The 23,180-nt window shown below is 46.3% G+C and overlaps 1 protein-coding gene across 4 annotated transcripts; it reads right to left on the reverse strand.

Moving 5' to 3' along the window:
* Positions 1-684: 684 nt before the first annotated feature.
* On the reverse strand, positions 685-21,011 carry CARS2 (cysteinyl-tRNA synthetase 2, mitochondrial). Of its 4 annotated transcripts, none has more exons than XM_078600928.1 (15): positions 20,533-21,011; positions 18,340-18,390; positions 17,377-17,494; positions 16,456-16,527; positions 15,613-15,718; positions 13,077-13,160; positions 12,855-12,984; positions 11,606-11,739; positions 10,771-10,838; positions 10,034-10,100; positions 7,766-7,904; positions 4,735-4,858; positions 3,721-3,819; positions 2,111-2,311; positions 685-1,504 (listed from the first exon to the last, which is right to left on the reverse strand). In XM_078600928.1, the coding sequence occupies exons 1-15, from the start codon at positions 20,871-20,873 to the stop codon at positions 1,430-1,432; spliced, it is 1,809 nt and encodes a 602-aa protein (XP_078457054.1). In that variant the 5' UTR covers positions 20,874-21,011; the 3' UTR covers positions 685-1,429. The 4 variants fall into 4 exon arrangements, with proteins under 4 accessions (XP_078457054.1, XP_078457056.1, XP_078457055.1 ...); XM_078600930.1 differs by having other exon boundaries at positions 2,111-2,206; positions 20,533-21,010; XM_078600929.1 differs by having other exon boundaries at positions 2,111-2,308; positions 20,533-21,010.
* Between the last annotated feature and the right edge of the window lie 2,169 nt (positions 21,012-23,180).

Raw genomic sequence — 23,180 nt, forward strand, 5'->3', positions numbered from 1 at the left:
CGCTATTTGAATGTTATGCATTTCCTCCTGCACACAATTATATAATTTGTATGCAAGAAAGTTTGTTAAAAATATTTGTAACTAGGAGCAGAGGGGACTTGCATATAGCTCAAATTTAGCTGATGGCAAGGATAAGGATTAATCCCTCCACAATTCAATACGTTTTTTATAGGGATGGTAGCATCGATTTATTAATCAATTTGTCATTGTGGTACATGTACAATCGATAATGGCTTCAGGATCTTATGAACCAATCAAATTATACATGATTCAATGCACACATTAAGAGGGTAAAAATCCATCCACGAATCATTGTTCTTGTAAAGGATTTTGAATTATTTTATTAACATTTGCCTTAACTGCATTGGTGGCCAATGTGGGTATCGTGTTATTCACCTGATGTAAGCAACTTCGTGTTTATTTGAGCCCAGCGACCTAACTGATGAATAGACATGGGAAGTAGAGCCTTTGGCTGCCACAGCCAGGACAGCACCGCTCCACGTGCATCACACGAACAGGTTAATAACAAACACGTGACTACGATCAACAACACGTGCTGCAACAGCGGTGCGTCACTGCACGGATTGCATCGTATTTACAGCCTCGCCAATCCCTAACAAGATTGAGAATTACGTGAACATCTGCTCGCTTTCCCGTAATGAAATCACTCAACACTTCGACGTATTCAGTCCATCCCACTTTATAAACCCCCTTCCAGGGAAGGCAGAGTCAACATTTTTCAGACGTTCATAGCAGGTCGTGCTAATGTGTTTGGCTGGCAGCATGAAGGGGAATTTAATTACCGGCCGCAGCACGAGCCAGGATAGAATCCACCTTGTCAAAGCAAAAAAAGTAATCTGTTTAATGTTCAATTGTTGCTCTGTAGGCAGTATGCCCAGCAACATTAAGTAACGTGAAGAAAAACGTAGGGGGTGAGAATCAAGGCAGACTGTAAATTTTAAAAGCATTTGTCGGTTCCTCGGGCACTAATCTGGGTCAATAAACACAATATGTGGGGGAGGGAAAGTTTAAAATCGGATTTCCTGTCAAAACTTGGCAAGACCTGAGCCTCGTGTGATACAATTGGGCAACGCTCAGTGCAGTGCCCATCCATGGAGCAATTGACAACCTCGCCTCTGCTGAGACTTGGGAGCCACAAATTGAAGTATCGGCACCCCGACAAAAGCAATGTCTTGGCACCGGAGTGGCACCCTCAAGGCAAACAAACCTCGGCTCTCTTAGCCGTAGTGCATGTGATCGTCCAGCAGAGGCCTCTCATCGGGTCTCACTCGGGACTTCCCCCATGACGGAATTGAGCCGAGGGGCTGGGCTCCGCTCCAGGACGCAGGTCCGACCCCAGACGCAGGATTCACCAAGGTTGACGCACGCTCCGTACGATTCAGCGAGACTCGCTCGTGCTCTGCTTGGGTCACTCGCCCTCTCCCGTGCCCCTGTCAGTCACCCCCGTCTCCGTGTGTCTCCAAGTGGATGCGTTTCCCCGGTCCTGTCGGAACGAAACAACAGCATATTTTATCAGCACAACTCAAATATGACCACAGCCTCTACCAAGACCGCCAAAGGGATTGCGCCATCAACATCGGCACTGAAGGTACAACTTGCAAGGACTGTATTGGCAGTGTAGACCCAGACTGCAAATGCTTTACTGTCGATGCTACGAGTAACTGAAGCACTTCTCAACACAGCTCGTACACTTCTCAGTTATAACCAAACGGTGTTTGTCAATGAGGGTGTTAACATCTCATTAGCTTGCATTTTAGCTCAACAAACTCGTCAAATTCCAGCTGAGAAAATATTTAACAAAAAGACTGGTCCATAGGAAAAGGGAATTAAATATACACGCATTATTTGTGTGGTGCAACAGATACTTGCCTGCCTTAATTTATCACCCACAATCCACCACATCCAACTGTACAGTTTACAAGGCATTTAACTGCCCATCTCTGGTGGGAAAGAAACACTCGACTTGTAAATGGTAGCATTTTAAATGTCACTGCAAAGGCATAAACTTTAATACAACATCTATTAAATCTCCGTAGCCGTACACGCACTTGGAGTACAGAATAATCCCGGCTCGCGTTGCGGCGCCCACCTTGAGCTCGATGCCGCAAGAGGCGAGACGCTCACGCAGCCGGTCGCACGCGTCCAGCAGCGCGCGACGCTCATCCCGGGCACCTCGGCGCTCCTCCTGCACGACGTCCCCCGCCAATGCAAAGTCACGCACCTCACTGCGGAATGCCACCACGTGGTCCAGCACGGCCGCCAGAGGCCCCGCATCGACCGCCGCCACCTGCTTGCCGCGGTGCCATCAACGTTCATAAGGGACCTTTATAACCTCACCGACGACAGGTTTCACAAACGAAGAGGGGCATGGGACGACTCGCACACCACATCCCCTCCCCGCGATTTGACAATTTGTGGCGATTCTGGGTGGCCCTGCGATTTATGAATCGATTCTGTATTGTCTGTTTTTACTGTCATGGTATTCTCTTTGTTTCAGTTGTATTTGTGCAGTTTAGTCCATTAGCCTGTATGAAACAGCATATAGTTTGTATAAATAATATAGTCTCAAGCACATTATTCAATTCATGCAACGTCATTACATGCCTACAAAAAACTGTATGTCAGTCCTGTATGTGAGCCTCCACACCTTGACAGACAAAACATACTGTCACCATCAACCATTATTTCACCATTACATAGAAAGAGGTAGAGCAGTGGTTCCTGCGCTGCGCAAATATTGTACACGTATACCCATTTTGCCAATCCACTGCTGGATGATGGCCTTCTCACGCCGTGTGGATTGAAAGAGCTATTTGACCATACTTCACTACACGAGTCAGTGCTGGTTGGTGAATGCGGACAGCATGGGTCTTAAGAGCATACAAGCACATTATCATCATATTTCAGATATTGTCGTTTGCAGCCCATTACAAAGGCCCACAGCCTCTACAACCTATTATGCATTGTGGTCACTGGTCGGTCCAGGCTCAACTTTGCATGGCTACTGGACGATTTCATCATAGGCTTAATTAGAGTACATTTAATTTGCACGATAACCAAAGCAGCAACACTTTCTGAATGACAACAATCCCCCATGTAACCTTTAACAGACTGTCGGGCAAGTGCTGTTAGCGAGGACCTGTTAAGGATGGTACAACGCACGAGGGGTGGTATGGCCACCACCACAAACGACTGCCTTGGTCTCCCCAGTACTGATGCATCGCACCAGGTAATCATTTAAGGTCGAGTCGACATGGTGAGGCCCAGGACCGGTTCTGATTATCGCCACCGAAGTTGGTCATGGCCATGAATCGAATATGGGTATCCGATTTGGTATTGAAGTGCGCGGACCACTGCGCTACTGTTCCCCACACACAAAAAGACTACTCCAGAGAGGGTCAAACCCTCACCTGGTAGCAAAATGTTTACAATGTGTACAAGTGCACTTTACATCACACACAACCCTATAGGGAGGACATGTTCTTGAAGATGCCATGACCTATACAACAGCACATTTATAAAGTGACCATTTGTTTGATAAAAATAATGTGTCAGATGTTAAAATCGGCCAGGTACACACATTGCAAAAATGAGGATTTAATGACAAATTTGTGGTTAAATCTCCGCTGTATGTTATAGTCACAATACTCAAGAGTGAAAGATAATTCAAGAGCTGTGTATTGGGGGTGATTGTGGCACCTGTGCGTCACGGAGCTGGAGTCCCCACGTCTCCATCATCCGCTCGATGAAGGCGGCGATTGCGCCCAGCACGCTGGGGCTCCGTACTGCCCCCACCACCTGCAGGACAGAGTGGTGACATCATCCAATCTGAAAATAATCCAGATACCATCTGGAAAACGTTCCTGAAACAGTATATAAACTTAGGCAAAGTACAAAAACAATCTGGACACAATAAAGTAACAATGCAAAAACAATCCAAGCACAATCTGGATTTACGAAGGACAGAAACCATCCTGATTCTGTCCTGATACAAACTAGAAACAATCCATATGTAATCCAAATGCAATCCAGAACAATTCTGACCGAATAAAAAAAAACTACGTAAAAACACTCTATAAACAACATACATACGGTACCCCGGGGTACCATAGTACCCCGGCTCTCGCATAATGTCCGCGATGCAGTCATTTTTAGACTGTTGATGGTCGGCGATGCGGCAATAGACTCATCTCGACGAGCTGTACACGATGCACTACGGTGCATACGAGCGTTCAGGGTTTTAGCGCAATCGTCCTCGCTGCGTTTAGACATCGCAGAGTAGCACCGATTTCGGATTGATTGGCACCCCAGTCGCGGAGTTAAGTACACCCCTGGAAAAAAAGTGTCCCAGAAATAAAAGATTTCATTGCCTCGGCCATTTTTTATTATTTGGTACCCCGGGGTACCGCCATAAGGATCCTATAATAATATCTAGACACAATCCCAATTACACCAGAATAAATCCGGTAACAATCCAGAAAGAATCTGGATATAGTTTGGGAACACTCCAAATAAAATCCAGAAAAGAATCTAAACACAATCCAGACATAACCCAGCTCACCAGTGCTCGCTTCGGATTTGAGCTCGTCCTTAGCACGTGCACTGCTATTGCTGAATCAAGACCACTGCGAGTTGGTGAATTGGCTACTGTTAAGTCACAGGGATGTGCTTACTGGGTCACTGGATTGGGGGTAGGCAAGTCGATGTGATTACCGGGCTGGCTGTCTGCATCTGCCTGTGCGCGTGCTGCACCAGCGTGATGAGGGCACTGATGGCGCGCGGTGTATCCATGTCGTCAGCCAGCGCCGCCCGCACCGCGGCCCGTGCCTCCGCCAGCCTGCACGGGACACACGCAACACACGGTCAGTCAGGCTAACACGGCCGCTTATCTACAACGTCAATACCACCACAAACAGCACAGTCATGATCACCAGCACCATCACCAGTGACACTAACGCAGCCACCAACATATCAGCGTCACCGCGGACACCATCGCCCTTATTGACATACAACACAGCTACCTTCACGGTCACCATCACCGCTGATGCTTACACTATCATCACCGACATGACTGACACCAAGCCCAGCACTCCATGTTAAACTGTGACGCCTTAACAAAACAATGCTCTGATTAAAACCAGGTGAGGGGCCAGTGCAAGCAGGTGTGTCTCCTACAAGGGAGACCTGGACAACATGGATGTTGTGCTTTCTAGTTCCCACTACTGGCAACAGCTGAAAGGATATGCTTGAAAAACCAGTGGTAAATTATCCTCACTTAACTCTTCATTAGACTGAACCATACTTTGCCTTTAAGCCAAAGGAAAATGGGAACACACCGTTATTATTTAGATGTATTACTGCTCGTCCTGTGTTACTGGAAGCAATTTGTGCTACCAACACTGGAAATGTCATTTTCATAACCTTTGAATAAATTAAATGACAACAAATATACAATTATGAAATGAAGATGCAGCCACATACAAAATAACATAACATTAATTTCCGGAACAGTGCCCCGCTGCTATTTCAGGATTTGAGGAAATCTCTATAATGCACTCTGTTTCATTATAATCCCACACCTTGGCTGGAAATAAAACTACCAAAATAAATAAATAAAACTTTCAATATGACACTGCACAGTGACACTCGTTTATGTGCCCAAATTAATGCGAGAACGGTCCTCCTAATAACTTCAAATTTCCATTATTGCCAACACTAAACAAACCAAATTAAATTTCCAGCCAAGTCAGAGACGAACCACGGCTGAGCGGAATGCTGTGAGCATCACTCCCTTCTCAATATTCGGCATTGCCTTTGTATTCTAATAAAGCTCACTCCAGCTCATGCACTTAAGTAGACACAAAAACAACAGCCATCAAGCAACCCCTGCTTGGCCCGGCCAGCGGCGCAAAGCAACCGGTGCCTTGATGCACTTTGCCATCTCTGTACTCATTTAAACAGACCCCGTTGAGATCATGACAAAGTATCAAATGTGAATGTAGTCATCTGTGGAAATGTTAACATTTATGATATTGTGAAAATTTACTTTTTTTTAAATATGAATAACTTGTAATAAGTAAGACTTTGCTGCCGCTGTTGTGCTCTGGCCGAGTCATCCTTGACAAAGATCTGTCGAGCTCAATAGGCTTTACCGAGGAATTAACTTTTCATTTCTGTTCCGCCTCCCAGCGTGCAGCGGACCCACATTTGCCCGAGAAGTCACAAAATGCGGTGAAAGCGCAACCAGATGTTTGGATGACACTGCTACGAGCCTCAGGAAATAGAATCACCCATGAACTCCGTTCAGTAGAATATGTCTCGTGACACAGGAACATTAATTTAAGCCTACCGTACGTAATATTAATTTACGCGTTTTTTTCAAATTAGTTGATAAGCCACCAAAGTTAAATGCCTTGCCTGACGATGCTCCAGAGTACACGGTAGAATTCGGAAACATCAAGTATCATCAGAGCTATGGGACTCAATTAATCCAACCCCTGGTAAACTGGCGCAGTGACAAACACACCAACCACCAAGTCATGCGCGTGCAGTAATTACAATTCCCACAGGTGACATCGAATATGCTGCACATGCACTCATCATTTTGACAAATGTCAGAACTTCCAGTAGTTTGCTGTTGTGGTTTAGAAAATATTTTTAGGCACCAACTGGAAAATGTACTTATTTATCTCTGCACTCATTCATGCGACATGCAGGAAATCAATCAACTTTACCTAATTCATGAACTGTTTTATTAAACAACCCGTATGCAGAGACATATATTCGGGCAGGGATCTCATATTTATGTCAATCTTCTTCGTCCACACATTAATTCCAAATATGAGGTTTCTATCTAGTCGAAGATATTGTTGTGAAATGCAGAAAATCACACCTCACTCATACGTGTACTTTTTACGAAACTGTGATTCAAAAATCCGATTTTACGCTATCGTTAAAAAAACAGAGAATCTTCCGCAAGAAAACGCCAGTGGTGTAGCGTGCGAAACGATTACACGATACGCATCATGCAAAAAAACAGCGGTACACATGTTAAGACGCAAGAACATGGCCAATAACACTACTACCACGAATAACCATTAGATTTAATACACAAAGAAAAATATACATTTTCCGTAATAATGTATTAAAAGACTGGGCATCGCTGCAAGTTACCAAAGTCACACTCGACCATGTTTAGAATTCTTAAGACTTAGAGTAATTTTCCAAAGTCTCAAATAGCTCAAGAAAAGCAACTTATAAAAGGACTTAAGAGAAGCAGGACAAACGTCCAAAGTCACCCTGCTCAGCTGCCTTTTTAAGGAGTGCCTTCCATGAGGGAGTAAACCAGAGTATCCGGAGAAAGCTTATGCATGTAAAGGGATGACACTCGAAGAAACATACAGACAGGCTCATGAACCCTTTTGCAAAACTTCCATCTACTGGCCACCTTACAGCCCAGTGAGTTCTGGAGTTTCACTACTCTGTGTTGGCCACCAACTCTTGCCTCCAAAAGCGCTAGACGACAGGGTCTGTGCCACTACACCTGGCAGTTTGAGAACCCAGCACAAGTTTAATATATTACAAAGTGGGTATTCTCCAAGAAACCCAGTTGCTTCCCAAACACAACAAAAAAACTGCTCCAAGAAGACATGGCCAAACATATCAAGCGTGGCTCAGGTAGCGTTAAGCACGCTGCGAGTGGAGGGTCAGGTTCGCTCTGAGGTGTGGGGCGTGGAGGCGGTACCTCTCCCAGAGGAAAGCCTCGTCGATGGGCCGCGTGTGCAGAGTGCCGGCAACGTAGGCGCGCGCATCCGACAGGAACGAGAATAGCGAGTCCAGCACGTCCACCGCCGCTCGCACGCTGTCCTCGCTGTACTCCACGGCTGTTGTGACACCACCACCATGGACAGCAGCAGTAGCAGCAGTAGCAGCAGGAGCAAAAGCAGCAACAGTAGCCAGCACCTCCGATTAGCGCGGTTGGTTGGCTACGTACGATGCGAAAGAAGTTCAACATACATCACCGCAACAGTAGCAGTAGTCGCAGCAGCAAAAGTATCAGCAACAGTATCATAAGTAACAGCATTGACAAAAGCAGCAGAAACAGCATCAGTTGTAAGCAACAGCAGCAGATCTACAACATCAGTATGTAGCATAAACGTTTCGTCAAAAGGTAATGAATAAATAACAGCAGTCATTCGCCACTAAGCTACAGTTAAGTCAATGCAGTGTCTGTGCCAGACTAGGTCGTAAGAAACGGGACTTGGACTTCAAAAAAGGTGTTATAGGGTAGCAGATAGAGGAGACTGGCAGCAGCAGTTACAACTATGCTCCCCACATAAACCAGGTTCTCAAGTGTATCAGACGTCGATGCTCTCAGCCTGATCACCAATGACTGCACAAAAAACCTATTACATTACATTTGGTTACACATTAAATGTCTCTAAACTCCAGATATGCTAACATTACTCTGTCAGAAATAGTAGGTGAATGCTGCCCTCTACTGTGCAGAACAGAGGTCATTTACAAGGATCTCAGAGGTAGCTCTGTGATATTCGCTTCCGTGGGCCATTCTCGAACATGAAGAAGGTTTGCACAACTCTCCGAAAGAACCAAATGGATACTTTGTCCTATGGCGGAATACGAAGAGAACAATCAGAATAAAGCTGGGAAAAATAACTAAAAACTGCTCCCCACTGTGCCAACTCAAGTTTTAGCAGAATCCAGTCAACAACCACAGCAACCTTTATTCACTCAACCACTTCACTCATAATAGAAGTGGATTTTGCAGCTCAAAAACATAACCTTAGACTTCATTACACTCAGCGAATATTGATATGGAGATCAATTGATCGGTAATATAAAATGTGAAAAGTGTTGTTTAAAATATATGGATAAGAAAAGTACAAATTTAAGAAGCGATCTGAATTTATTGTATAAAAAAAACTGCTAAATATCTGTTACAGTACTTCGGTTATAATGTGTCTGTTTTCTTAGAACAACAAAAAAAGGCAAAGGTCCAGCCCTGCAATTTCTCTCTCAACCACTGCTAGCAGAAGGGCCTCAAATTGCTGACCCGACGCCCATACTGGACATGTGTGAAAGAGCTTCATAGCTCATCAGATTCCTCCTCCAGCCTAAACAAAGATTCTGATTCTGAACATGAGGGAGCTCTAGAGCCCCTATAACAGGCAATTTCACCTACTCTTCCATGCTTGCCAGACGTTTTTAACTCGAGTACCCACACTTTACCCCACCATCACGAGATCTAATTCAGCTGGGGTGTACATATTTTATACTGCTGGCGAGGGGAATTTTAGAATCCAGCGACCTGTGGATTGCAAGTCCGGTGTGTGGACTATTACACCGTGGAACCATCTCCATCTTAGAATAATAACACGTCTTATTTCTAAGAAACACGATAAATATGTCGACTGATTTTTGGTCTTCAGAATCCTACTGGCACCAACGAGTGCAGCCGGTTTCATCAACGCGTGACAAATCCACTTCATGATTGAATACTATTGGCAAGAATGCATAATGCTCTGGCAACATAAAATACTGAAGGCACAATCACTTTTGGAAAATATGCATTCGGAAAGCTAGCATTGATAGCAAACAGTACACTGTGCCATCTCCAAACTAAACTGACAGCCCTTCAGATATGTATTACTCAAGCACGACTGCCAAGTTCGCACTGAAAGCCCAAGTTATGCAAAACAAAACCAATTAACAAGTGAAATGTTTCCGACATCAGCAATATTGACATTGCTACTACTTTAAACAGGCTCGTAATTATGTACAACATACTCAAGTACTATGCACCTCCGATTAACATGGTTGGCTACGTACGGTGCGAAATAAGTTCAACATACATGTTAGGCGTGAGCATATATGTACACTGTAAATATATACAACTGTGTATTTAGGCATGTGCATTTTCAGTTTTAACAATTGTCAGATACTTGTGTGTGTGTATGTTTAAAGTATATGTTTAAAAAATCAATAAACTCACCGGAACGGTATCTGGACATCAGACAGAACATGCGGAAGTGATTGGCCGTGTTATTCTGAAGGAACTCCTGGAAATCATCACACGCAAACAAAGAGGGCGAGAAAGAGCGAGGCAGTGAAACGCCGAGAGAGAGAGCGCGCAGGGCAGACAACGCTGCCAAACAATGATTCAAGCACGAGGATAATACCACGTCCGTCAGCGAGCTGCATCGTATAACCAAGTGGGAGGCTTTCCTCCCCATGCCACGCAACGATCCAACTCGAACATCCCCAGCCCCCCGCTCCAAATTCAGCAGAAAAAAAACCATGGCATTATCCAACTCAGAAAAAACGCCACGTTTATTAAAAAACTATAATGCATGTGCACGCTGAACTAATTCCAATTTTCCATGCGCGCTCGTGCGTGAGTTACTACGCCTGATTGGCTTTGGAATCCCACGATCCCCAGCAAGCCCTTTGTCTTCTGTGTAAAAACTAAGTAGCTTTGCAATAAAACAACCACTTTCTGAGAAACAGTTTGTGGTTAATCAATTAACAAAAACACACTTAAAGTAAAAAGGCTTAAAGGATTGCACCTACTTTTGTGATACACATAAGCAATGAGTGACGTGATTACAAATAAAATATTTGCAATAGGCCCTGAACCAACTATGTGTCAAGTACTGGTACTGTGGCAGGCAAGTTTTAATGTAAACGCTCGCACTGAGTAAAGAAACTAGCCCACAAGGGTCAATCTACCTTGACGGTGATAAAGTTCTTGAGAGACTTTGACATTTTCTCCTCACTGCCCTTTAGGTGCAGATGTCCTGTGGAGGTGGAAGGCCACAACACCACACATTCAAACACATATTGATGTTTATTTATTCAGGAAAGCCTCACCAAGTCTCAAGCCTTTCAAGAGGGCCCTGATTTGGGATGTATGAGCAGAATCAATTTTTGAAGGAAACTGGAACATCCACAGAAAACTCCCTTGCCAATAAGGAGAAGAAGAAAAGTCAGAACAGATGTATTTTATGAACCCACTTCCTGCAATTCCACCTCCTGGCCATTTTGCAGTACAGCGGACTTTTGTATGTTGGTATGTATGTATACAGTAAAACCTTGGATTTCGAACAGAATTCGTTCCAGAAACGTGTTTGTAATCCAAAGCACTCGTGTATCAGTTGTGATCACGTGACGCTCGGCAGACAAAGCGTATACGTACTACTCGTATTGCAAGACCTCGCTCGTTTATCAAATTAATATTTATTTAAAAAATTTGCTCGTCTTGCAAAACACTCGCAATCCAAGGTTTTACTGTATATGTTTAACTTATTTCACACCACACGTAACCAACCATGCTAATTTCACAAACCTATGATCCACCAAAATTTCCTCCAAAAGTGTGACATTTCACGCATTCATCGCCACTACTCGATTTTACAGGATCACGACAGGGAGGAGGCCTTTTCCCAACAGTGAACTAATCATGCCTGACGATTATAACAGTAAAGATCACTTACGTTCACGTTTTCCAAAAACAGCGGTTTAATTAAAAGCTCTGTAATGTGCTGATGACAGAGGAGCCGTGTACCGGAGTGCATGAAGTAGTTGGCCCACTGCTCGCAGCCGTGGTACGCCTCACTCTGAGCTATCTCGTTCTCATGGTGCGGAAACTCCAGGTCGATGCCTCCCGTGTGGATGTCGAGCTGGCTCCCAAACACCAGGCTGTGCAAAGATAACAACCGTCCACTGGCACGTGAGTCCCACTGCCATGTCGCACCACCTCGCTCAAGGAGCTTGTCTACCATGCCCATTGCCGATTCGCAACAAGAGGGATTTACGGGGCAAGGACCGTAAGTCAACACACTGCTGGTCATGCACTTCTCTCTCACTCACGCCTTATGGTATAGTTTAATCAACTTTTTCTCATACTCTTTGGTTCTTTCGGTAAAGTCACGTAGATAGAAAATTAACAGATCATGACGTTTCGATCGCAACAACTGCGTCAGCAGTTCTGCTGTGTTTGTCTCACCTGATGACGCTTGCTTGTGTTGCGATCGAAACGTCATGATCTATTAATTTTCTATCTACGTGACTTTACTGAAAGAACCAAAGAGTATGGATTTCTGCACTCACGAAAGCTTCAAATCAACTTTTTCTCAAAAACAAACTCACTTTAAAGTAGGCTGAACAATAAATTTAACACTTATTAATAAAGAACAATTTCCAAACGGTCTACAATAATGTGTTAAATTCACAGGCCTATTGTGAACCTCCTCCATTCAACACAATGAAATTTACCATCAATACTACTCACATTCGCTGTGACCCTAAACATTCACCATTACTGCTGTAGATATCGAGTGTCCAGGCCCAAGTGCTGAGCTACAAAAAAGAAAATTGGACATGGGGCTACATTTAATTATTTGCGCCAAGGGCCATACCAATCATGCTAGCCACTGCACCACTAATTAAACAAATGAAATCCTTCAATTGAACCAAACGTTTTATATAACATTTTTAAACAATTGCTTATGAAAAAAAACACATTGCCATTTTAAAATATGAGAATGTAAAAAAACAATCAAAACATAGTCAAAGACATAGTATCGTTGGCATGGGTGCTGGTGCGAGGAACAAAATAGAGCCTTTTGAATTTCTCTCCAACACCCGGCGCCTGGGCTCATCCAGCCCGTGGGCACCGGTTCAGTTGCGTTATCTGCACACTCCATAGCTCTTCCACTGCCAAAGACGGTGCCGAGCTGTGACCGTGTCTGCAGGTTCGTTTAATTGGCGAGTGAGACGATGCACGGGACCATCGGGTGCGATTCAGACCAGACCTAGCGATGGCCGAGCACTCGATGTGCCACCCAGGTCGGCCCGGCCCCCACGGAGAGTCCCAGGATGGCTCGGACGTCTTCGCCGCTTTCCACAGCGCAAAGTCTCTCATGCCACGTTTCTCGCCCTCCTCTGTGGATGCACGAGAACACCACACGCTCTATGAAAATTGGACCCCAACACCGACGACAAGGGATGAACAAACCAATTTTACACAACTTTACCTGCCTCGGGTGTGACGTCTGTGAGAACCCTCCGTAGCCGTCCGTAGCGCTCCCCAATCGACTGCACGTCAAAGTACACGTTACCTGCGCAAAACAAAGGTATAAACAGCTCAATGAAAGATTATTCACTTACAAATTGTCTAGGCGCTGCACCCTTGCAATTACTTACTCACGCCACTGTCGGCAGAAGGGCCTTCACTAGACAGAGCTCAAGATAGCCTCTCTAAGAGGGTATTTGGCCAACTCTTCCACACTGGGCATGTTTTGGAAGAGGCGGGACTACCCACACTTTATCTTTCATACACGACCTACCAGATGACTAACACAAATAACAGCAAATGTCTATTATTTGCGAAATAGTACTTAAAAGTCTGTTAACGAGCAGCTCAGAGATACTGCGTTCAGCTATAACCACACAGTTGCACTCATCGAATTACTCAACATAACTTAGTTCGCGCTGGGCTGAGAAAATCCCTTTCCACCACCTGGAACGGTTAAGAGACTCACAACTACTTTACACCTTATTGACTAAACAAGGCGAGCCAGAAGAAATATTGCATTCTTCATTCTTCTCAGTTTACTTAAAACTTTCGTGACTGCAGGAATTAATATTCTTTGGTTCTTTCGGTAAAGTCACGTGGAAATAAAATATTAGATTTTTTATTACTCACGACATTTCGATCGCAACACAAGCGGTCGTCATCAGGCGTCGTGAGTTTTTGGTTTTTATTTATTATTTATTTCATTTCATATCTACGTGACTTTACCGAAAGAACCAAAGAATAAACATATGTTTTACTTTAATTTTAACTATATCATTCAAAAGATAGCGGTCATTTATGTATCCACAAAAGTCGCTCATTCAAGTGTCCTGCAATCGAACGTTTGATCAATTGCTTTTTGATGAGTGTTTTTTCAACAAAACCAGAGTATGTGGAGAATTGCCATGCATAATAACAAATAATACTTCAAGGTCCACAACCAAGTGGGTTTCAGAGTTTCACAAAACTATGATCCACCAACACTTGACTCCAAAATGCTGACTATAAGCATGCACAATCGCAACTAACCTGAAAACATTCAACATAAAAAGTAGCAAAACGTAAATAATAATAAAATATATTTCTTAGTCTTTTCAGAGACCTGGCTAACTATAATGTAGTCGTGATCTTGAATATTATATGCGGATATTATAAGTACACATATAAATAGTTGAGTATAGTAATTGTACGTCATTTGCAGCAGCAGCTCCCATGACTTATCCAGTGGGCCTTAATTTGTAAAAAAAAAAGCTTCGTTTTATTAGTATATTTTTTAAGTGGTTTGCTTACATTGTATACAATTTTCACTCCTAAAGTGTTTTTTCATTGTTATTTATCATTGTAACGTTCTGACCTGCCCCTATTGAAAATCTGTGAAAAAGAGCTTTATAGCTCATCGGATTCCTCCAGTATAAATAAATATTCCGATTGTGACTGCTGAATGAAGGTGTCCCCACACCGACACCATGCCTTGTGATCTTGGGATGCCACAACCCATCTCGCTCCGGCACGTTAACCGATAATCTCATCGCTCCACCTCCATGGTGGTCATCCACTTGGGCGAGTTTCCTCCTTTACCTGCCAATGTCTACAGTCTCATATGTCCGCAATTATCCTTTCAAGCAATGTATCCTGCCCAAGCCTACTTACTTCCCTTAACAGGCAATATGAAGTCTCTAATTTATATTTGTTTCCACAAGAGTTTTTTTTTTGGGTTAGATCATGTAAATAGAATTGTGTCGTTAAACCTGCCACCACCCAAGACAGCCAATTAGTAAGGTTTGTCACGTAAACAAAACGTCCCAAGAGTTACTATTTCAGCCCACTTGTGCGTTGGAGAGTAAACCCACAACATTAACAATTTTGGTACTCTCCAACACACCGGTGTGCTGAACTAGAACCTAATTGGCATGTTTTTTACATGACAAACCTTACTAATTGGCTGTGTCAGGAAGTGGCAGGTCTAACAACACTTATATTTACACGATCTAAACTAAACAAAAAACTCGATTATGGATGTTTGTCGCGAACCCCTACGTGTGTAATAAACCGAGATATTTGTTCATCTTGCTGAGTTTTATATATTCTACCTTTCGTTAGGCGTTTTAATGCCTTTGGCATTTTCCGTTTTTTGTTTGGCATTTTCAGATGAATAATAAATTGTGATAAAAAAAAATTCAGCCGTGTCCATTGACTTCTGGATGAAGACCTCACCACGATACCTCAATCATGGGGTTGCTGACCATACTTCACCACACTGGTTGTTGAATGGGGGAGCCGTAGATTGAATCAGATATCGCGCACCACAGTTAGCCGCAGGCAAAAATAAAGCTCAGGTCGCTGGGTTCAAATCGCCTTGCAATAACCACTGCTCTTATTGCAATACATACGTACTAAACGCAGACAAACCCTACACCACGCTTATTTTTATTGAGCACAAGTGTTGTGCTTCTAAACATCACGCGGTCCGTGTGTTTGTGTGCGCGTGTTCTCACCTGACGGTGTGACGTACGCGTGGCCCTTCGCCACGATGCGCTCAATGAAGCTCACGATGGGCCCCACATTGTCGGTCACGCGCATGTACACGGCGGGTGGCAGCACCTGGACCATGCACACACACAGACAGGCACGCACACATCGTTCCACTCCAAAAGCAGCTCAGTGTTTAAGGGATGATGTGTGACCGGAGTCTACATCATTGAATGAATGACTAAACAATGCCCCTTGGAGCAAGTGAAGAGGTTTTCTGTAAAATGTATATCAATACCCAGTCAACCTCTGTTAACTGGAAGCAGTGGTCAATCACTTTCCCTTTGGTGCCCTTTATATATGGAAGTTTATTTATATGTATATCCACACTGCTTACACTGACCACCAGTCAAGGCTTTATTTAAGACTATTTTAGTATTCATCTTCTTGGTTCTTTCGGTAAAGTCACGTAGAAGGGAAGTAATAAAATAATAAAAATAAAACATAATAAAATAATTCTCACGACGTTTCGGCCACAACGCAAGCAGCCGTCCTCAGGTGAAAACCAGGTCTGTCGAGGCGACAGCGTTTTATTACTTCCCTTCTACGTGACTTTACCAAAAGAACCTAGATGAATCCCTGCAGTCACGAAATCTTTAAATCGAAATATTTTAGTATCCTTTGCTTCAGATTAAGTATATCTCAAATTTTAAACAAATTCCATTATTAATTAAAGTGTTTGTCTCTACCCCAATCTCTAGACACTCTGGCATATGCAATTATCAACAATATACGATAATAAAACCGACATTTACATATGCGATCCATCAGCTGTGATACACAAGGACAGGCTCATCCAAGCATCTTACGTTGAGAGAAGCCATATCCTGCTTGAAGTCTTCCTCGTACATTCGAGCTAAGACGTCCGGTGTCATGTCCAGCTGCACACCACAAAACAAATTACAGCAAATTAGTCGCACTATGAAAGGGAGATCTTTAAAACTACCACATTTCTGAGAGGCCCAACCAGGATACGTTGCAAGATAGCAGCTGCTTCCTCCATCAGCCGCGCGTACTTTTACATAACCATGCCCACTCAATCACTGCACCCACCCACATTGAGCATCTCAGCTCATTCTGACATCAGCCCCGCCTAGTAATCATGGGCCCCCCCTACTCATCTGCCAACCCCACCCACTATTAAGGTACTCCTGCCAAGTGCCAATAACATGAGTTCAGCACGAGGTCAAAATATTTGAACGTGCAATAAATAAATAATATATTTTTTTAAACTTTTTTTTAAACACACTTTAATGAAATGTACCGTACTAGTAATGGAAGAACTCCACGACTCCAGAAAGTGGCCCCGAAGCTTGCCATCACGTAAGGGACCGTGGCCAATTACAGCCAACGTCAGTTGACCGTGGACAATTAGACACAAGCCGAAACATAACATATAAAAAATTATGTTTTAAAATATGTTTAAAATTTTTATGATAGAATATAGTATTGTCATCAGTATGACGTAAGTATACCAAGTTTGCAGTCGATACCACATTGGGAAGGTGGGTAAAAATTGAGTTACAAGATTTGAGGATACAACAGAGTGAGTTAATAAAAAGCGTGAAAAAAAACTTACTGTGCCGACCAGACCAGGTGTGTTTGTCAACTTTTATGTTTTTTGACAAATGTGCAGTGGTCTCGACCAGCCGAATCAGTTTTGCAGCTCAACATGTCGTGACGAGCGAAGGCAGGCAGGCCCTTCCCATAAATCGCGCATGCCCACACACCTCCCGCGCGCGCTTGATGATCTTGTCATCGATGTCCGTTATGACCATCGCCATGATGACATCGACGTCGAATACAGCAGTGAGGATTCTCCGGATGATGTCAAAACGCACGTACGAGCTGCATGGGGAACATGTCCCAAAAGTTAAAACCTCCACAAGCAGGACTGAATGTGCGCATGCACCCTTGTATTGAACCTACTACCAAACCTATTGTTAGCACCACGGGTAATTGAGTTGTGGCCAACTTCTGCAGAGATTGTTTTTCATTGATGACAACCAAATAACTAATCATCTCCCTCTGATGATGGTAAAAAAACATGTTTTACATGCAAGATGCAGATATGGACTGTTTTAGTTTCCTTTATGCTCCAACAAGTGTCATAGATCTGAACAGAACAGTATTGGAAAAAAATTTTGGGTATATGTACATATCTCCTAGAAACAATGTATAATCAGTCAAGGTGAAGGCAACAATTTACAACTATACTTTTTTGTGTATTGCATTTTGGATGCAGTAAATTTTAAACAGATTTTTTTTTATTCCTATAATTGGGGTCATTACCTCTAATGGAAAACCTGTAATGGAGATGTTAACATCAGGGCATTGAACCAGGACAGATCCTAGATTTGAATGTGGGCTCAAGCCACCTGTAACTAAACTGGTTTCTCAAGTGTGGCTTGGTCACCAATGACTGCACACAGAAAATGCATCACGTTAAATTCAATTTATTCAAGTTCTGGAAATTTAACATTTTGGTCCGATTGACTTGCACTAAACTCTATGCAGGGCATACCAAATTTGGGCCCCTATAGTGTAGATGCATCGGTTCGAAAATGGGTGATGGTGATAGACTGGTCTCTCGCTGTGAGAGTTACAACATGAACTTTATTTATCTTTACAATGCAGATAGGAAAAAGCTTGACATAAAGAAAGGTGAGAAATGTTTCAGTGAGAGGCACTACCATGCGTGTCCCAAGTGAGCGTGGTCGTAGACTGTGGGCCCACAGCTGTACCTGTCACACAAAGATCCACCTTTAGCAATACGGACTCTTGAGGAAAGTAACACAGATATACAGACACGCAGTCCTGCACCTGGCTGCAATAGCAGTAGCTTCACGCGTTTTCAGCAAATGTATATTATCCACGTACCTGATACTTGTAGCTTAATCTTATGTTATTGTGCCTTAATAAACATACACAATTACAGCTCTGTCAATCCATTGCTGGATAAAGGCCTCCTCACGCCATGTCGTTGATGAAGATTGGTTGATCATACTTCACCATGCTGGTCAATACGGGTTGGTGAAGGGCCGGGGAGCCAGGACCAGTTCAGACATCACTTGCAACTGATATTTGCAGTGGATGGGAATTTAACTCAAGTCACTGAGATCATAGTTCAGGGTGAAAACAGTCTACCATCCCTCCCCTTAATGTGCCTTAATGTATGGGTGTAATTAAGTAAACTATTTCAGCTGAGGACTCGTGGGTAGAGGTCACTACAGAATATTTGGTCTGCAAGAGAACCCCAATTGCCTCCCACAAAATAAAAAAACAACGCACTTCTTTATGCTACACTTTCTGGGTTTCTAAGTTTTTTTCTCTCCCATATATGATGTCTATGACAATCAACACACTTTGAATAATGCAACAAGCTGAGTGCTTGTTGTACAGAGTTGACAGGTGTTTTTTCGAGAACTAAAACTTTTCCTTGTCCGGCCTGAAATAAAACCTCCTGTTGTGATGGGTTTTCCCGTTTTTATTCTGACTCCTCCAGATTTGAAATCGCAGTAATCAAGGCTACCGTACAGGAAGGTTTTGGACGCGTCTCACTCCTACTCTTAGCAATGCTTGATGTTGTTAATATTTGGCTGTTGGACTGACATCGACAACACATTTAAATGTCAAGTCCGACAGGAAAATTGCAGCAACCAAAAGCCATTAAATACATCTTTCAATGTATTGTTTTCTTAAACCAATTATTACAATATAAACCGAAAACTAAAAAAAGATCGATTAATGAATCATATCACGACTAAATCTTGATGGTTAAACGAATCTCTGGTGCAGTGAATCACTGCATGGTTGCCACAAAATCTCTCATTGCAAGGGACTTTCGGAATTGTTGGTTTGAGGGGGTAGGAGGGGGGCAGCTTGTGACGTGGTCTAGATATCCTGAACAAAAAGGGAATTCTTAATTAACGATCTTACAAAGGCTCAGAAAGCGTAAAAAGGCTTGACGCAGGGATGACTACTTGTTTGGGTGGCGACCATGAATGGTTGTTATAGGCTGCGGGTCTGCGTGGTCAGGCAACAAGAGGACGGGCAGTGCAGCAAACCCCACAGCTCTCCTGGCGGACACGCGACCCACGACCGGGTCTAGCCCCGACCCCTATCGGCCAGGCGTATTACTTCCAGCAAACCGCGCTTCGCAATGACCCCCAAGCACGTGGGGACACCCTTTTAAACACGCGGTTTGAAATGACGTTACGGGAGGGAGGGGTTTGGGGGGAGGGGGGGGTAAGAGGAGGGGGTTAGTACCACGTGACGAGCTGGTCTCGTTCGGAAGGGGGGTCGGTGGGGAATTGGGTGGATGGGGGGTTTGGAGGGGGGAGGAAGGCAAGGGGTGGATGAGGGGAGGGGTGGGATTAGGGTGGCGGGGAGGGGGGGAGATTTGGGTGGCGGGGAGGGGGGGAGATTTGGGTGGCGGGGAGGGGGGGAGATTTGGGTGGCGGGGAGGGGGGGGAGATTTGGGTGGCGGGGAGGGGGAGATTTGGGTGGCGGGGAGGGGGGGAGATTTGGGTGGCGGGGAGGGAGGGGGGAAATTTGGGTGGCGGGGAGGGAGGGGGGAAATTTGGATGGCGGGGAGGGAGGGGGGAAATTTGGGTGGCGGGGAGGGGCGGAGGGAGATTTGGGGGGAGGGGGCAGATTTGGGGGAAAGGAGGGGGAGAGATTTGGGTGGCGGGGAGGGGGGAGATTTTGGTATGACGGAGGGGAGGGGGCAGATATTGGTGTCGGGGAGGGGGGCAGATTTGGGTGGCGGGGAGGGAGGGGTAAGATTTGGGTGGCGGGGAGGGGTGGGGGCAGATTTGGGTGGCGGGGAGGAAAGGGGGGGAAGATTTGGGTGGCGGGGAAGGACGGAGGGGGGGGGTTAGTACCACGTGACGAGGCGGTCTCGCGCCAGCACGAGGGGCTCGCGCGCGCGCGTCAGGCCGTTGTGCACGCGCGCGCCGGTCTCGTGACCCCGCGGGCGCGTCCACTCCGCCCCCCGCCGCGGGGGGGAAGAAGGCGGCAATGGCGCCACCTCCTGTTCCGCAGCGCCTTCGTCGACGACGACGCCATCCGAGGCCGACGGTGGTGGCGGTGACGACGACGACCAGCGAACGACTCCAGCGGAAAGGCTGCGGCAGTGCCTCGGGGGGCGGCAGCGACGCGCGGCGGCGGCGATGGCCACGCGACAGAAAACGGCGGCGTCACGCCACCTTCGGCTGGCTAACATGGCCGCCGTTTTGGCAGATAAAGCACCAAGTAAAGTAATAATTAATTGTTGGGCGCTACGCAGTGACGGAGCGCGGGGGTGCGGGCCGCCCCTCCCGCAAGCCCCGGCCCGCCTCTCCTCACTTGCCGCCCGCCTCTCCTCACGTCCCATCCGGCCCGCCTCTCTGCACGTTCCCGACGCCACTTGCACGCACCTGGCCCGCCCTCCATCCCCCTTCGCGCTCCCGCCCCCTTCGCGCTCCCGCCTTACCCCCATTGGGCGAATCAAAAGGCCACGTGACGAGCGGAGAGCCAATCTGGCGCTCGATGTTACAAAAGCAACGGCGCAAGCTCCGCGTCCCTGCGAGTGATTGGTCAAACTGACCGTTTTGAACTCCGCCACCGCCACCAACCCGCATTAGTCGCCACGCCCACATTCGATGTAGCGGACCAATGGGAGGGCGCGCCCGCGCGCGCGGCGAGTGTTGACGGCGAGAGCGGCGGGGGGGGGGCTCAAGATTGAGGGGCGGGGCTATGGGCGAGGGGCGGGGTTTGAGGGGATTACGTAATGCGGAAGTGCTTGCTGCAAGTTGCACCATAGCAACGCGCGTCGCCCCCCCCCTCCCACGTGCCCCCCCACCGCCCCGCCCCCCCACGTGCCCCCCCCCACCGCATTCCGACACCGCTGAGGACAAACGCCGCCTTCTACTGCTGCGCGCTCTCTCCTCTCTCTCTGTGTACACGCAAGGGGCAGCTGCTACTGCTGCTGAACGCTCGGCGGTGCCCTTCCCTTTAACCCCCTCCCTCCCCTCCTAAGCAGCCCAAAAACCTCAAACCGCCCACAAGAGAAACCCTCAATAGAACCAATGCCGCCACTGCACTGTACGCGTTTGACGATGTAACAACAACGACGAGGTCTGTGTGCTCGTCCCTTCGTGTCGCGCGGCTTCCTTCACACACGGTAGTGTCCACGCTTTATTGTAAAACAAGCCGAGGCGTCTCCGCCCACCACCGTAGCGAGTGGCGAGGCTCTTCCTCCTCGTGGACGGCGGTAATAAGCCGAAGCCCACGCCTCCTGCAACAACGCATCGTGCTCGCGATGATGTTGTTGTGGTTGTTGGCCATGAATGAGGCGGATTCCTGCGCCTGTGGTGGTGGTGTTAACACTGCGTGTGTAATATGCGCGTTGTTGTTTACATTGGGGGCTGCTGTATCGTCACGTTTGTAAAAAAAAATTCGAAAATAATTATTGGCGCGCAAAGAGGGAGTGGGAGTTGTGGCCCCGCCCCTCGTTCCTCACCCCCCTCCCATTGATCCCCCGCCCCTCATTCCATTCAGCCCCACGACCGCCCCCGCCCTTCACCCCCCACTTCACCCGCCCCTCCCTCTTCCCCCGCCCCTTACCCCCCTTTCCCCGCCCCTCACCCCCTTCCCCCGCCCCTTTCTCCCTCTTCCCCCGCCCCTCACCCCCCTTTTCCCCGCCCCTCAACCCCCTCCCCCCCGCCCCTCACCCCCCTCCCCCCCGCCCCTCACCCCCCTTCCCCCGCCCCTTACCCCTTTCCCCCGCCCCTTACCCCTCTTCCCCCGCCCCTCACCCCCCCTCCCCCGCCCCCCTGACTCACGAAATGGCGCGCATTGCGCTCCCCGCGCCGCCGCCGCCGCCGCTCGAGGTGCGAGCGGCAGCGGCGATGAACCCCTCGAGCCCCTCGAGCCCCGCGTCCCCCCCGGGTCCCCCCCCGCCGTGGTGGCTGTGGCGGCTGTGGTGTCCCACACTTGTGTCCCCATCCCCGGCGACACAAGCCGCTGTGCAAGCCTCGCTCCTGGGGGCTTCTCGCCGAGTGCGGCTGGGAAAGGGCGCGCAATTTGAATGCGCCCGCGAGTTTTAACCATTAAATGGCTCTAGCGACAGCCACTTTGTATTCCCCGTCCACTGTTATACTTTATACGTACTTAAGTGTGCTTTCAGTTGATTTCAGATACGTTGAGTTTGTGAAAACTTGTTTTGGGGGGCAATTTACGCCGACACGTGTGTGGTGAATAATCTGATGCAGGTGTTGCATCATTAACATCCTTACTGTAGTTACATTACTGAAGTTATTATTAAAGGGACTGCTTTGGTAGCTTCATTAATTAAATGTCCAGATGTCAACTGCAAGGAAAAGTAATTGCCCAAGAACTTAAATGCATAAGCTATTCATGAAATCCACTTCAATAAATAACGTTTCGTTTATATATCACATTGGCTCTAATTTTACTTTCACATAAGCTGTTACTATGTCACCAATTTACTGTTTACAATCAATACACATTGATATAAGTCCAGTATAAA

This window comes from Lampetra planeri, chromosome 15, assembly GCF_965212315.1.
Source record: "Lampetra planeri chromosome 15, kcLamPlan1.2.h2, whole genome shotgun sequence".
Taxonomy (NCBI): domain Eukaryota; kingdom Metazoa; phylum Chordata; class Hyperoartia; order Petromyzontiformes; family Petromyzontidae; genus Lampetra; species Lampetra planeri.

Excerpts from the sequence above, each read along its gene's own strand:
- CARS2 (XM_078600928.1), bottom strand. The coding sequence starts at position 20,873 with ATGTTAGCCAGCCGAAGGTGGCGTGACGCCGCCGTTTTCTGTCGCGTG. Across the intron at positions 15,719-16,455 it reads AGGATATGGCTTCTCTCAAC|GTGCTGCCACCCGCCGTGTA; the intron begins GTAAGATGCTTG and ends TGCATGGTCCAG. Across the intron at positions 11,740-12,854 it reads GAGTGCTCGGCCATCGCTAG|CCTGGTGTTTGGGAGCCAGC; the intron begins GTCTGGTCTGAA and ends ATCTTTGCACAG.